The sequence below is a fragment of the Bufo bufo genome, chromosome 2 (genome assembly GCF_905171765.1).
Source record: "Bufo bufo chromosome 2, aBufBuf1.1, whole genome shotgun sequence".
In the NCBI taxonomy this organism is placed as follows: domain Eukaryota; kingdom Metazoa; phylum Chordata; class Amphibia; order Anura; family Bufonidae; genus Bufo; species Bufo bufo.
In genome coordinates, this window is record NC_053390.1 from 276,896,703 (window position 1) to 276,914,417 (window position 17,715).

At 44.5% G+C, this 17,715-nt stretch overlaps 1 protein-coding gene across 2 annotated transcripts in view; it reads right to left on the minus strand.

Annotated features, from left to right (window-relative positions):
* Positions 1–17,715, minus strand: part of GRK3 (G protein-coupled receptor kinase 3) — a 323,566-nt gene that overhangs the window by 84,830 nt on the left and 221,021 nt on the right. For both annotated transcript variants that reach the window (XM_040416568.1, XM_040416567.1), the window contains exons 6-7: positions 5,828–5,889; positions 4,341–4,392 (exon numbers count right to left, since the gene is read on the minus strand). In XM_040416568.1, the coding sequence (XP_040272502.1) occupies positions 4,341–4,392; positions 5,828–5,889 (114 nt within the window). The remainder of the gene's footprint in view (positions 1–4,340; positions 4,393–5,827; positions 5,890–17,715) is intronic.

Here is a 17,715-nt window from a genome sequence, read left to right on the forward strand (position 1 = left end):
CTGTTTTTGCGCCAAACATAACAGCCCTCTTCAGGAAACCCCACAGATTTTCAATCGGATTCAGGTCTGGGCTCTGGCTGGGCCGTTCCAAAACTCTAATCTTCTTCTGGTGAAGCCATTCCTTTGTTGATTTGGATGTATGCTTTGGGTTGTTGTCATGCTGAAAGATGAAGTTCCTCTTCATGTTCAGCTTTCTAGAAGAAGCCTGAAGGTTTTGTGCCAATATTGACTGGTATGTGGAACTGTTCATAATTCCATCTAGCCTAACTAAGGCCCCAGTTCCAGCTGAAGAAAAACAGCCCCAAGGCATGATGCTGCCACCACCATGCTTCATGGTGTTCTTTTGGTTGATGAGCAGTGTTGTTTTTGCGCCAAACATCTCTTTTGCAATTATGGCCAAAAAGTTCAACCTTGGTTTCATCAGACCATAACACCCTTTCCCACATGCTTTTGGGAGACTTCAGATGTGTTTTTGCGAAATGTAGCCTGGCTTGAATGTTTTTCTTCGTAAGAAGAGGCTTTCGTCTTCCCACTCTCCCCATAGCCCAGACATATGAAGAATACGGGAGATTGTTGTCACATGTACCACACAGCCAGTACTTGTCAGATATTCCTACAGCTCCTTTAATGTTGCTGTAGGCCTCTTGGTAGCCTCCCAGACCAGTTTTCTTCTCGTCTTTTCATCAATTTTGGAGGGACGTCCAGTTCTTGGTAATGTCACTGTTGTGCCATATTTTCTCCACTTGATGATGACTGTCTTCACTGTGTTCAATGGTATATCTAATGCCTTGGAAATTCTTTTGTACCCTTCTCCTGACTGATATCTTTTAACAATGAGATCCCTCTGATGCTTTGGAAGCTCTCTGTGGACCATGGCTTTTGCTGTGGGATGTGACTAAAACAAATTCAGGAAAGACCAACTAGAGCAGCTGAACTTTATTTGGGGTTAATCAGAGGCACTTTAAATGATGGCAGGTGTATGCTGACTCCTATTTACCATGATTTTGAATGTGATTGCTTAATTCTGAACACAGTTACATCCCCAGTTATAAGTTAGTTTTTTTGTTTTCTTCCCTCCACCTAAAAGATTCCAGTTTGTTTTGCAATTGAGTGGTGCAGTTTATAGGTCACATTAAAAGGTGGAAAAAATTCTTACATTTTCTTTTTTTTTTTTTAAATCAAATCGTTTTTATTAAATCAATAAATGCAGGATATTACAAAAACAATACATTGTCTTTTCTTACTTTATCCACCTTGTGGAATCAGTGTACAGCAATATCCGTAGAAATATCAACATACAGTTATATCATGTATCCAAACATAACAAGTACACTTGTAGAAACAAATATTTGTTTCTAGGAATTGCATATGACCTAACAATCTCAAATCCCCTCCCCCCCCCCACCCTTCCCTACCACCTCCCCACCCTGTAAACTAGTCTTGAACCTACCCGAGCCTATATAACCACATGAGTATGAGATAACCAATCACTCCACATTTTATCAAACTTCTGAGGACACCCTCTCTTCACATACACCCCTTTTTCCAATATCAGCATGTCATGCACCTTCCGTTCAAACTCACCCAATGTAGGCGGACTTCCCTGGATCCACCTCATAGCCACCAGCTTCCTGGCCACATACAACAACCTCCCCACAGCAACCTTGACCGATTCAGTCCCTCCAATCTCAGACACATACCCCAATACACACACCTTGGGATCTTTTTGAGTTTTCAACGTCATTTTACTATTAATCATATTCCTTACATCCTCCCAATAATTACCAATTACTGGACAAGACCAAAGCATATGTAACAAATCCGCACCATCTTCCATACACTTTGGACACTTGTCATCAATTCTTACTCCAACCTTTTTTAGGAACACCAGTGTTTTGTACACTCTATGTATGATAAATAGTTGGGACAGTTTGCCCTGTTCACTCAAGGACACCTTGGGGACTCCTTCCAATATATCATCCCACTTATCCTTAGACATTTCCCCCAAGTCAGCCTCCCATTTCTTCATTCTTGAGAGCGGAAACCCCTCTAAGAATTTATCAAGTAGAAGAGCGTACACCTGTGATATCAGCCCTCTCCCCCCCCCCCCCCCCCTGTCGGGAGAACAAGCTTATGAACCACTTCCATTTGGGCTATCACACATCCTTTCCGCAGCGTGACCTCAAGGGCATGCCTTATTTGAAGATATTTATAGAACCATCCCCTAGGGATATTGAATTCCTGCTGCAGGTTCTCAAATGACTTACATATCTTATCCTCAATTAATTGGCCAATTCTCGTCACTCCATAAGTTTCCCAGTTCCGAAGTCCTGACATGGCAAAAAATTCAGGCAACAGGTGATTATCTCTAATAGGGTAAAGTTCACCGATTCCACCTACACCTCTTAGCTGCTTCACCTTTGCCCAAACTTTTTTCATAAGTTCAATAAGAGGGAGTTTTTCCCTCCCAGCATGCATACCTGACCCTTCCAGAATTCCCATGAGATCACGACTGCCCAGCCAATGCTGCAATATCTGTCCAGTCATATCCGGCACTTGGAAACCAATCCACCCCTTGAAATGCTGACATTGGGAAGCCAAAAAATAAATCCATGCATTAGGAACAGCCAAGCCCCCTTCCGACTTTGGGTACTGCAATGTCTCCAGTTTAATCCCAGCCTGACCATATTTCCAAATAAGATCCCTAAATATAGAGTGAATCTTCTTAAATCTATCCAGGGGGATCCATACGGGAGCATTGTTCAATACATAGAGCAACTGGGGCATCATAACCATTTTTAAGAGGTTCACTCTACCTACCACTGAAAGAAAGAGCCTACACCATGACCTCACCTTTAGCCTGAAAGTAGCCAGCAACGGAAACAAATTAAGGTCCTCAAATTCCAACAATCTAGGTGTTATATACAGTCCCAAGTATTTAAATTTATCCACCCAAGGAACGCGACTATCTACTTGTCTGCCTGACAGGGCCTGCCCATCAATTGGCATCAAAGAGGATTTTTGCCAATTTATCTGAAGCCCAGAGAAGCCACCAAATCTGTCAATCAATGCCATGGCCGCATCCAGGGACGCACCAGTATCGCCCATAAAAAGCAGAGTGTCATCAGCGTACATAGCCACTTTGTTGTGCAGCCCACCGTATCTAAACCCCTCTATATTTGTTGATAAGCGGATATACGCCGCAAGCGGCTCTATTGCAAGAGCAAACAATAAGGGCGACAATGGGCATCCCTGTCTGGTGCCCCTGGCAAGGGCGAAACAATCTGACAACCCTCCATTAGCTCTAATTCTCGCCTTAGGACTAGAATACAGGACCTTTACCCACTGAATGAACCGCGCTCCAAAGCCCATGATTCTCAAGACCCCCCACAAGTAGCTCCACTCCACACTATCAAACGCCTTGGCGGCGTCGAGAGCAAGCAAGGCCCTGTCTCCACGATTATCCGCCGGAATATTTAAACTAGCATATAGCCTATGGAGATTAATAGCCGTCGATTTCCCAGGCATAAAACCGGGTTACATTTTCTTTTTTTACATCACAGACACCTGACATTTTTACAGGGGTGTGTAGACTTTTTATATCCACTGTGTGCAAATAAATATATATATATATATATATATATATATATATATATATATATATATATATATACACATACACACACACACACACATATACACACACACACACACCATATCAATAGCTCGTGCCACAATGCCTGCCGTCCGCTCCACCTTTATTACGTCTGTTTATGTCTGTTTCTTTTTTGTAACTAAGTACTGTAAACAATAAAGCCTAAAACTTTCATGATTTGCCTTCTTGCTCAAAATATATTCTAAGACGGAGCTTAGGTTTAAGTAAGGATTGTGTTAATGTGTGCCTGCTTGTAACTAAGGCGTTGTTGGACTGTGTTGGGGTGTGATTTATGCTGAATTTGCAGACTAAGTAAGCATCCTGGCAGTCACATCTGGTTCATGTGACAGGGTGGTTACATACGTGACACCCACTGATCATGAGAACTGGGGTCCCCTGGGTAAATGCTGCATTAGTGTGCATGCATGACCACCCCTCCATTCTCTTCCATGGGACTGCCCAGTACACTGCCCTCTCCATCTGTCCCATAGAAGTGAATTGAGCTATGGCCATACATGAACACCACTGCTCCATTCATAGACAAGACTCAAGGACCCCTGTTCTAGTGATCAATGGCAGTCCCAGAGATTGTACACAGGACATAAAGGTTGTTAATGAGAGGGTGTAAATAAATCTGTAAAAAAAAAAAAAAAATTCTACACAGCAGATATATTTTTATACTTACATGGATATTTAACTCCACATTTTTCCATTGGCAAAATCTAGTAAACCTATCACTGTTAAAAGAGAACAATGGATTTTTAGAAAACATCCTTATTTTTCACATTTGATCTATTTCAGGACAATAAATCACTGGGTTTTCTCTACTCATGCTGCATGGAAAATTAGGTTTTCATTTTGTCTGCTGATGTAGAAGTGCCATGGACACGGTCAGATGGTGTTCCTTGGCCAACCAGCTATATGCTAAGCGTGATGCTCCCTGTGTATGGATCCCATCCCAACACTGATGTGGTGACCCAGTAGAATAGACGTTTACCATTGAGCTGGATCGCTGTACACACTTTCCACTTTCTTACCAGATAGGATTACAAGCCAGCTTGTCCTTCTTATGATGGATAAGTCATCAGTACCTGATTGGTGGGGGTCCTACAACTGGGACCCCCTCCGGTCAGCTGTTTGAAAAGGCACTGGCGCTCCAGTGAGCACTGTGGCCTTCTCGCAGTTTACCAAGCACAGCGCCGTACATTGTATAGTAGCTGTACTTGTACTTGGTTCACTTCTACGGGGCTGAGCTGCGCCTAGGCCACATGATCAATGAACGTGTCAATGGCCTAGGAAAAGCTGAGAGAAGGCTGTGTCGCTGCCTTCTCAAACAGCTAATAGGCGGGGGTCCCAGTTGTCAAAGCCCCCACCGATCAGATACCGATGACCTATTCTTAGGATAGAAGAAAACCCCTTTGAAGGGATCTGTCCTGGTAACGCATCTTTCAGGAGCAGTAGCTGAGGTGGAACAGATGGTGTAGCAAGTGCTGATACATATCTCAAAGAAAGATTAAATGAATATATGGCTGAGTGCAAATGTAGTATATCATTAGCTATGGAATCAATGGAAATGTGCCATCATATCTGCTAAATACAGCAGGTTGTGAACCTGTAGAAATATCAACCACATTGATTGGCAGTCCAATGGTCCACACAAACATAACAGCCCGCATCCCTCTTATCAGTCTGTGCGGATATCTATCTTTGAGAGCAGATTTATTAGTATTATTGACCACTTTTTAGACCGTGTAAACAGACTAGTCTGAACATGCTCCAGGATTTATCAAGGTGGCTGATGCAGGATAATAAATCTAACGCACCTTTAGAGCCACATGGGTCAGAATATCCTCCGCGGATTCTGCCACAATTTCGCTGCAGATATGCTGCCGTTCTTGCTGAAGATTTCACTCTATGCACTGCATAGGGTGATACCTCTAGGGGATATCTACAGCATAAACTGACATGCGGCAAATATAAAATCTGGCCAATTCACACTATGAATTGTTCTTAAAACCCCATCCACTTTTCTGTATTGTAAAATACTGTGAATAGGTTGCATGCAAATCTGTGGTGTTTACACCACGTGTGAACATACCCTTGGCCTGTATAATCTAAGTAGTATTATAGCAGTATTAAATAAACTCTAACAGAATGATAGCAGGTCCTTACCTTTCTATAAACTTCTGAAATATCTTTCCACGAAGACTGTCACATATCTCTTCTATGTATGGCTGTAACAGACAACATTAAAGATTGTGTTAACCGGCTAACCCATGATAGAAAATGAACTCTACATGAACCGCTCACATTATCATCAGTCTAGGAGACATTTCACAAACCAAAACTAAAGAATACTGACTATGGAAAACTCAAATTTTAATCGGAACTTATAATAACACAACTTATAAGTATAATAATGACTTTTTAGCTGCAGCCATCTAGTGGCCAATTTTGTTAACTGCACTTTAAGTTTCAATTAACCAGTGTTCTAGACTGAAGATCCTTCTCTGATCTAGATGACTAAGCTTTGCATTATAGCAGCTCAGTATAGATTTTACGTGAAATCTGGGTGTAGGTGCTGGATACTACATCTATTCAGGGCCAGTGCAAGATAACAAGGAACAGGTTACTGAACTTCAATCTATAAAGAAAACAATAGTGATAAATGGTGAGTATATGCCGCACATGTGCCTTGTTCTTGGTAAGGTTGGCTATTCACTGAAAGACGTCTCGACTATCATTAGTTAGTAAGGCTCTGCTGATTTGAGACACCTAGAAGCCACAGGAGTCTCATCCATAAACTTGCATGTGATATCCTAGGATGGCCCAGAAATCTTTAATTTGTAAAGGTCTAATGGATCAGCACAGTAAAAAAAGCCTCAAATGGGACTGATCTGCAGTATCAGGCACAGCTGCCCGTATGGATGAGCCCACACGTCTGTATAACAGTGACCACTGTCCCTTTACTGTGCTAATTATTAGGGATGGACTGACACTGGTCAAATACCACATGCTCAGTTTAAATCATTACATTTCATCATCCATAGCTTCTGTTAGAAGCTGTGGTAGTTACAGGGAAAAGAGCCACTGTAGAAAGGACACATCCACTGAGCTGTTATAGGGAGAGAGCTGCAGCAAGGACACATCCTGAGCTGTGATAAGGAGAGAGCTGTACTACAAAAGACACGCCCCCTAAGAAAGGACACGCCCCATGAGCTGCTAGCAGAACACTTGCAGTAATGAATGAGAGGATCTCTGGATCCACATGTGATAGAGGACTGGTTCTAGTTGTGTTACATGATGTCTGCCTTTTATTTTTTACATCAATCGCAGAACCCCTTTAAATACTGGAAAACCACTTCTAGCCAAAGCATAACCAGGATAATAAAAAAAAATGGCTTTGATAAAAATGGATTTTTTTTCTACTTTTTTCAGAGCCATATCTAAAGGCAATAGATGAAGTAATAAGATGGCGGCACGTGCACCACGCGGGGCCCAGCATCTCCTCAGATTTTGCAAGTTAGCAGTGTTATTCCTGCTCATTTCGGGTCTGTCCGTTCAGAGCAGCTTCGCTTTTACATCTTACACCCGACAAGAGCTTTTGGATATAGGATTACACAACTCCGACTGTTTTATCAGCAACCTTCGACTCATCCCTGAAATAAGAAGAACACCCAACGCTTTGCAGGCTACTCAACCGACCGGAAGTGCTCGAAACCGGCGCAGGGACCGCAAACAAAGGCGGGGGAAGCGTGGCGGGCTAACAGCTAAGCTAAGGCTAACACCGTATTGGCTTTCTTTACCCAGCATTTTCCTTGCTAATGTGCGGTCCCTGGTGAACAAAATGGATGAGTTACGACTATGGATCACCGACAACGGGACACTTATAGATTGTAATGTAATGATACCCACAAAAACATGGCTACACAGCAGAATATCTGACAGTGCTGTTGAGCTGGTCGGACGCCATACTCTCCGGGCGGACAGAATAGCAGATGATTCCGGTAAGACAAGAGGCAGAGGACTGTGCATTTAGGTTAACAAGGCTTGGTGTACAAACAATTGCTCAGCTGACCTAGAGTATCTCATGGTTAAGTGTAGACCGTCTATCTGCCGAGGGAGTTCACCTCCACTATAATAACAGCTGCATATACCCCGCCGGATGCTAATGCCAAGCTTGCTATGAGCCAACTTCATGCGGCCATTAGCAAACAACAATCTGCACACCCTGAGGCTGCAATTATTGTAGCGGGAGACTTTAACCACTCCAACCTAAAGTCAGTGCTACCTAAATTTCATCAACATGTCTCCTGCCATACCAGAGGGGATAAGAACTTGGACCACGTCTATACAAACATCGTTGGAGACTACAATACAACGCCCCTCCCCCACTTGGGACAGTCTGATCACCTTTCTTTGTTTCTCAACCCCAAGTACTTGCCGCTTATCAACCGTGATAAACCATCAGTGAAGACAATCAAAGTGTAGCCAGCGGGGGTAGATTCTGCACTCCAGGACAGGTTAAAGACACGGACTGGAGCATGTTTGCCTCCCAGGCCACCTGTGGTTCTCACACTAACATCGATTCTTACACTTACTGGAATACATCAATACCACAATTGCTAATGTTACCACAGAAAAGCAGATCACAATGTACCCAAATCAGAAACCATGGATGAACAAGGAAGTGCAGCTTCTACTAAAGGCACGTAACATTGCCTTCAGATCAGGTGATGCTCAGGCCTACAGTACGTCCAGGGCAGACCTGAAGAGGGGCATCAAGAAGGCCAAGCACAGCTACAAGCTGAAGGTGAGGAACACTTTGTCAACTCTGACCCGCGATGCATGTGGCTGGGCATTCAGGCCATAACTGACTATAAGCTCAGCAATTCCACACAGACAGCCATGACTGTGTCCTCCCTCAATGAGCTAAATAACTTCGCTCGTTTTGATAAGGATAATAAGGAAAAGTTTACCAAAACTCTACCCTTTGGTGACTGCCATACCACACTGAGCAGTATCAACGCTCACAAGGCTGCTGGCCCTGATGCATTCCTAGAAGTGTGCTTCGAGCATGTGCTGAGCAGCTTGCAGGGGTTTTTCAATGACATCTTTAACCAGTCGCTTGCCCAGGCAGTAGTACCAGCGTGCTTCAAGACCACCTCTATTGTGCCAGTGCCGAAACACTCATCACCAATGCGCCCTGTAGCACTTACGCCTATAGTTAAAGTGCTTTGAGCGACTGGTCCTGGCACACCTCAAGTTATGCTTGCCCCCCACACTGGATCCTCACCAATTTGCCTATCGAAGTAATAGGAGTACAGAGAATGCTGTATCTACAGCGCTTCACTGTGTACTCTCACACCTGGATAATAAGAATACTTATGCAAGAATGCTGTTTGTTGATTTCAGCTCAGCATTCAATACAGTCATTCCCTCGAAGTTGAATACTAAACTTGTGTATCTTGGAATAAGCAACCCTATCTGTAACTGGATCATGGACTTTTTGACCAACAGACCCCAGCATGTTAGGTCAGGAAATAACTGTTCCACCACCATCACACTCCACACTGGCACTCCACAGGGCTCTGTGCGGAGCCCGTTCCTCTACTCCCTTTTCACCTATGACTGCAGGCCTAGGTATGGATCCAATTCCATCATTAAGTCTGCAGATGACACCACGGTGATTGGTCTCATTACTGACAACGATGAGTCTGACTATAGGGAAGAAGTAAAGCACCTAGCTGTGTGGTACGCTGACAATAATCTGCTCCTGAATACCAGCAAAACAAAAGAGCTCATTGTGGACTTCAGGAAGGAGAAGAGAGACACCCATGACACCATCCACATAAATGGCACGACTGTTGAACGGGTTTCCAGCTTTAAGTTCCTGGGGACCTACATCTTTGAGAATCTGTCCTGGTCAACCAACATCTCCAGCCTGGTCAAGAAGGCACATCAGCGCCTTTTTTTTGAGGACACTGAAGAAAAACCACCTGTCTGCTGACATACTGGGTAACTTCTATCGCTGTGCGATAGAGAGCATCCTGACCAACTGTGTTACAGTCTGGTATGGGAATTGCTCTGTTGCTGACCGCAAGGCACTGCAGCGGGTGGTGAAAACTGCACAACGCATCACAGGGACTCCACTTCATGCTATTGAGGATGTTCACAAGAAGAGATGTCTACCTCGGGCACGCATCATTCTTAGGGACTCCTCTCATCCTGCCAATAAACTCTTCCAGTTACTTCCTTCAAGAAGCCGCTACAGGACCCTTTAGACTAAAACCAGCAGGTTTAGGAACAGTTTCTTCCCCCACAGCTGTCACCCTACTGAACTCAGTCCCCCGCTGAACCCTTTCATCCATACTCACTTAACCCTCTACACTCCTCCTCCCTCCATCCCTTCCTATGACCATGATCATGACTGTCATTTATTCATTCTCAACATTCACGGTATGTTCATATTGGTGACTGCTATAGTTGGGACACTGTCATAGCATAAGTCTCTGCTATAGTACATACTTAAATCACTGCAAAGGTGCACTACAATATATGCAAATTAAAATACAAGCCTAAACCCTCACGCTAGATGTTAAAATGAGACTTTAGCCAATATATTCCGTTTAACAACATATCGGAGCCTGCGCACCCCGTCAAGGTATCTCAGTTGGCGCGGGACCTACCGCTAAACCTACCTATAGTGTGTGAACACTGTCTGATAGGTGCTAAGGTTCGACTCAAAGCCAAGCTTCCACAAACCTCCAAAGTGAGATCACAAATACAATGGGAGGAGGCTGTGAGCCCCACCTATAACAGGCTAGTGTTACACAGGCTACCAGGTACACCAGAATGTTTCCAAAATGCATACTTAAAGGGAACCTGTCATCAACTTTATGCTGACTCACTGAGGGCAGCATAAATTAGTGACAGAAATGCTGATGTCAGCGGTGTGTCACTCATGAGCTAAAAGTCAGTGGTTGCTGAGAACCAGCATCATAATCATTGCAGCCCAGGCCTGGAAAAGAGTCAAATCTACTTGAGAAGAGTCCTGGTTATTCATAATCTCCTGCTCTCACCCATCTGCTGATGATTGGCAGTTCTCTCCTAGAGAGAAAGGGAGACAACTAGGTAGAAGCCTGTCAATCATCAGCAGGTGGGTAGGGAGAGCAAATTAGGGTCGGTCAATCAGGGTAGGCAGGTAAAGCCTCTCCAGAATACTGCTCCAAGGCTGAAAAGTAAATTCTTGAAGGGGGCAGTTACTAAATAAAACTTCACTTTTAATAAATATAAGGGTAAAAAGGCCCCTACAGACAAAAACATGTAAGTGGTGGTGATAGAGAAGCTCATTTGGTCGTAATGTAAGACTGTATGGGGCTTCAATAGGACTATCAAATTAAATAAAAATAAGTGCCCACACCATGCATAACACAGAACAAGCACCAAACTAAGGACCCACAGTTGAAAATTATGGGTTCCCAAAAAGAGTGCTAAGGATGTCAATGTAGGCACCTATGGTGGACTAGCGGGTGACTAGAGCCAAGATAAGGGATGGAAATAGGAGGGTGGAATAGTGTATGTACTGACCCTAGAAAAAACCCTACTTGGCCTAGTCCACCCTACAAGTAAATCCTTGGAACTGGGTCCAAAAAGCCCCGCAAGGGTTGGCCCCGACTGGAACTCTGGTCCTACGCTGGACGCCCTGTTGAGGCCCTAACAGCGACTAACAGGACCATGTACCAGATATGGGGATGTAAAATGGGTATAGGCTAAAAAGCTTATAGTAATAGGCTTATGAATATGAAATAAAGGTGTCCCGACACATTTCCTCACTATGAGCCGCTAGATTCTTCAGGGGACACGGGGCATGTCGATAGTCCCCACAGCTGGTGTACGGCTCACTAAAAAGGGGGGTAGCCTAAAACATAATAGAAAAGAGCACATCAAAATGATGACCAAAACAAACCCACATTCGTCTACATGGAAGACGATGGGGGAAATGGCAACTTACTGTTTGGTGGCTGCAGACAGCGCATGGCTGTGGACCTGATATGGGGGACGCCAAGGTAATGGTGTCCACCTAGATGGATTGTCCAGCGGCATCTAAGGCCGTGCAGCCCCTTAAATAGGCAGAGGGGCCAGGTGAGACGCATACCTGCAGCGATGTCCGCGTCACATGACCGGACGCCAGTTGATGACGGAGGATGCGACAACACCCTTGCGGTCACGTGATCAGGGATATAGCGGTCACGTGACCGCGCATGCACAAGATACAGCAAGCCCCTTTAGATAGAAAAGGGGCCTGGTGGAACGCATACCAGCAACGACGTCCGCGTCATGTGACCTGGCGTCGGCTAATGACGTCAGAGGATTAGACAGCGATCCCGCATGCGCATAGCGCGGTGGCGATACATAGAGGCTGGTATTTGCTCCAGACTCATGTAAAACATCCGAAACGTAGTAAACAGTGACAGATGGCGAAATATATCCTCAACGCCGCATATATGTGCCATAGAACAAATAACAATGTATACAGTGTGGCACAGTACAAAGGGCGCCCCCTATTGGTCACCAATAAAATGTGTGACCAGAGGAAGGGCATAAACCCTGTATTGACAATAGAAGGTGGGGGGGAGAAGAGATGCCTTATAATAAGTTTAAGAGACTTCAGCTCCAACCCTCCAGCTCCATGTATGCTGAGGGACAAGAGTATATATAATGCCCCTCTAAGCAGACCATAGAAAAGAGGTATTGATTGACAAGATTGAAGACCAAGGGACAAACAAATATACCCGGAAACACCGGGATGTGGCCAGGATGTATAAATCACATAAAAAAGGTCATATGGGGGCAATCATAAAAAGCAACCAAAGTTTAATTGCTCATTGAGGCCATGAGGGGTGGTGGTATTTAGTGTGAAGGTCCACCAACATTCTTTTTGAAGGAAGTGTTTGTCCCAGTCCCCACCTCGTTGTGGGCAGGGAGAGCAGGAATTTATGAATAACCATGACTCTTCTCAGGTGGCCGGGACTCTTTTCCAGGCCCAGTCTGCAACGTTTGTGATGTTGGTTCTCGGCAACCACCTACTTTTAACTAATAAATGACAGACCGCTGAAATCAACTCACCTGTCTCTACTTTATGCTGCCGTTAGTATGGGCAGCATAAAGTTGATGACAGATTCCCTTTAACTTTTTGTACATAATCTGTACATAACTATTCCTACTTTCTACATTATCCGTATATGTATTTAACTTGTTTTTATTGCACTTGCTGCCCTTTGCACTTCTGATTAGATGCAAACTGTATTTTGTTACCCTGTATTATACATGTGTAATGACAATAAAGTTGAATCAAATCAAATGAAAGCAAGTCCAACATCACTGGTTAAATGTAACATACCAGGAATAAGACATCTATAAGCAGCATCCCAACATATTCTGAGCACGACTCTCCTACTGACTATATCTTCTGGAACACTGCGGTAATACCCTGAACGCCATCCCTTCAGCCTGTAGACAGCAGCGCAACTCATCACTAGAAGGAGCCGCTTACAGCACCAGTACAAATACAAGGTAATGACTGTATGGTACAAGAAGCAGGCACAATATATATTATTGATTAGAATGCTTCTGCAATACGTAGGAAGTTCATACAAACTGCAAAATACAGTAAAAATAGTGCAAAATCCACATGATTTTGCTTTTAGCACTGCAAAGGGTGAAATCTGTGACACATATCTGCAACAGACAGGGCTTGGAGTACATTCCCACACAAACTTTTTTTGCATATATTCACCCATGTTTTATAAGGGTGAGTGCCATCTCCGACCTGTGATTAAACTCAACACCATTCTCAAACTGATCCACACAACGTGATTACTGTAGACTAAGAAACGGGGGGGTTGGAGGGATACAAGGCTACCTACTGACAGGCTGCAGAAAAGTTAGGAGGAACTTGTAATGCAATAAAGGAGCGTCAGCACGGAGAACATAACATTAAAGGCCACAAGGTCAGGTTTCTGCATGCAGTTTTGGAAGCCAAAATTAGGGGTGGATCAAAAAAGGAGAAGTATACAAGACAGTCAGATACAACATCTCTTTTTTTTACATCATTCCTGATTCTGGCTTATAAAACTGCATGCAGAAACCTGATAAGCTGAGGAGTTTAAGGGTCCCCAAACACATTAGATGCTTGCTGATCCCACCAAATCAGCGGGTTCAGCCAGAATTCATCTGATGTGCCTGTCCAGTTTTACTACGAAAATAAACAATATAGAGCCAAACATATCCTCCTCTCGCTAACACCTGATTCTCTGAGGTTACAGAAATAATACGCGTGTAGGATTTACTGTACCAGTCTTCCATTAAAGCAGTCTTATCTCTGCAACCAACAAACAGTTGACACTCGGAACCAGAGTCAATGACTTATCCTAAAAATCTACTGTTTGAACATAGCCAATCCTGAGGTAAAGAGATACAGATGCATCCCTTAGGACTTCTCCTGAGGTGATTCTCTTTCCTACTATTTTCTTCTAACCTTGGCAGGGAAATTAGCTGGAACACTTTATTAAGTGGCAAACTGGCAAAGCACGTTGGGCAGCTGATTATGTTATGACCCTTATGTGACAGGGTGATCTGCACAATCTCCCCAGGTGAGCACACATCACTCATCACTCTCATTGCCCAGGAACAGACTCCTCAGAGTACCAGCCATTACAAAAACAAGGCTGTAATAGATCCTCCTGCTTCTCTTCGCACAGGCTTCCATGAGAAACTTAATAAAATAACGTTAGATGGTCTGAGAAATTGCAATAAAGATATAACTGATACATGGCATTAAAAAATGACCCAATGAGAACACCATCATGCAGTGTCGGACTGGGCTGTCTAGGGCCCACCAGTAAAATTTATTTTGAGGGCCCACCATACGGATTTATTCAAATATTCCCTGCTCACACAGCAGCAAGGCGCTACAAGATGATGGATTATGGGGCCTGCACAGCAAATTTGAGAAGGTGGGTCCCTGGGAAAAGAAGATACTAGTTGGCGGGGTCTCTACCTAGAAGCCACTTGATTGAATCAATAATAATAAACCGGGAAGTTTCTTAAATTATCTAACTATATCTTATATGAACATAGGCTGGTTGTGGTGCTGTACGACGCCTATCTATATCTAGTGCAATAACTATACTGTGTCATGTGCCATTTGTGCAAGGGGTGGGAGATTACGGGCCCACCGGGGATTCACCTGTACCCCTGTGGGGCAGTCCGAGCCTGCCTTCATGTTATGAACAATGAAGACATCTGAGATACCATTATGAACATTGAGGAAGAAAAGGGTTGTATGCAGTGAAGATCTGGAGGTCATTCCAGTATAATCACACCTGTGTGGCCGGGTTTGTATAGTATGTTGATTGGCGCTCCTTTAATTGAGCAATAATTGTACTGTATGGGGTGGACAATTATTTGAATGATCGCTCGATCCACATAGAGTTTGCATCTTGGCAGCAGCACATGCACTGTGTGCAGCAACAATCAATGAGTTTTATGCATGCGTGGAGGATGCAATCAATGACAATCACTGGCCCCTGTGGAAGGGATTTAAAGGGGCTGGTCACTCCGGACATTTATGGCATATCAACATCCCACCACTAGGTCCTGCTACTATATCAAGAAGTTAGCCCTGCTGTGAATAGAGCGGATACCACGCATGTGTGACATCCTCCCTATTCACTGCTATAGGACTGCAGAAAATAGCTGAGCACTGGCTATTCTATTGGGATGTCATAAATGTCTAGATGGAACAACTTTCACTTACTTGGAATTTCCTATTTTAACAGGGGCAGACACATTAAAGGGGTTGTCTCACTTCATTAATCCACTGTAAATCACTTGATGTCCAGTGAAGGTATCTTCAATACACATCCATTTTCCAATCTGGCTGTGACTCCTGTAATTAGTATTTTTATAACCCAAAATTGCATACTCTTTTCTAGGGGTTACGGCCACCGCTGTAATGTTCTGAATGGTGGCCACGCAGGCGCACAAATTACTGGGGGAGGAGCTGTGAATTATATTGACATGATTACTGGGGGAGGGGGCTGTGCATTATGGGGACATGATTACTGGGGGAGGGGGCTGTGCATTATGGGGACATGATTACTGGGGCAGGGAGCCGTGAATTATATTGACATGATTACTGGGGGAGGGGGCTATGCATTATGGGGACATGATTACTGGGGGAGGGGCTGTGCATTATATTGACATGATTACTGGGGGAGGGGGCCGTGAATTATATTGACATGATTACTGGGGGAGGGAGCCGTGAATTATATTGACATGATTACTGGGGGAGGGGGCTGTGCATTATGGGGACATGATTACTGGGGGAGGGGGCTGTGCATTATGGGGACATGATTACTGGGGCAGGGAGCCGTGAATTATATTGACATGATTACTGGGGCAGGGAGCCGTGAATTATATTGACATGATTATTGGGGGAGGGAGCCGTGAATTATATTGACATGATTACTGGGGGAGGGAGCTGTGAATTATATTGACATGATTACTAGGGGAGGGGCTGTGCATTATATTGACATGATTACTGGGGGAGGGAGCCGTGAATTATATTGACATGATTACTGGGGGAGGGAGCCGTGAATTATATTGACATGATTACTGGGGGAGGGAGCCGTGAATTATATTGACATGATTACTGGGGGAGGGAGCCGTGAATTATATTGACATGATTACTGGGGGAGGGTGCCGTGAATTATATTGACATGATTACTGGGGGAGGGAGCCGTGAATTATATTGGCATGATTACTGGGGGAGGGGCTGCGCATTATATTGACATGATTACTGGGGGAGGGAGCCGTGAATTATATTGACATGATTATTGGGGGAGGGTGCCGTGAATTATATTGACATGATTACTAGGGGAGGGGCTGTGCATTATATTGACGTGATTACTGGGGGAGGGGGATGTGCATTATATTGACATGATTACTGGGGGGAGGGGGCTGTGCATTATATTGATGTGATTACTGGGGGAGGGGCTGCGCATTATATTGACATGATTACTGGGGGGAGGGGGCTGTGCATTATATTGATGTGATTACTGGGGGAGGGGCTGCGCATTATATTGACATGATTACTGGGGGAGGGGGCTGTGCATTATATTGATGTGATTACTGGGGGAGGGGCTGCGCATTATATTGACATGATTACTGGGGGAGGGGGCTGTGCATTATGTTGACATGATTACTGGGGGAGGGGGCCAATACATCTTAGAAGCCATGACATTTGGGTATGACATAAATAAAATGACATGACAGGGAGGCTGGGATTGGGATAGATTTCAGGAATTACTGGGCAGAGTAAACCGGACGATGATGACAGGAGGGGGAACTTTTTTCACATCACACAGAACGGATCGTGACAAGCAGCTTACCATTGGATGTCACGAAGGCTGAGAGTGAATCTCCTACTGTGACAGCCTCGGGAGAGAGGGACGGGGTTACTTCCTCCCTGCCCGGCTTGCTGTGCTTTGCAGTTCATATTTCAGCTCCGCCCCCAGCAAGCAGGGAAGAGGCCCTGGGAGCAGTGCGGCAGCCTGCAAATAGCGAGGTGGGACAACCCCTTTAAATACTGGCTGACCACTTATGTGTATGGGGGCCACCCTACTCTCCCCTGACATCTTAGGCCTCCGTCAGTGATTTTTAAACCAAAACCAGGAATGGAGCCTCCATAGATAAGATAGAATGGAAAGATTTGCGCCTTTTCTGTTTTTGAACACTTAAGTGTGAACTAGGCCTTATAGACATGCATGCTTAGCTCAGTCGAGCATGCATGTGTCCTGAACATGGTGAGGGGAAAGACATGGCCAGGCACCTCTGGCAGCAGCTTTGTTCTCCCTGTTACGGACCCATGCATGCATGTAGCAGTCGGGAATGATAGCCGTCGAGCGATTGAGCACTTAGCCGACCACTATGTAATATTACCAGCCAAGAAGTCTGTTTCATATGTTCTTAGTAGCCAGGCAACCCAAAAAATT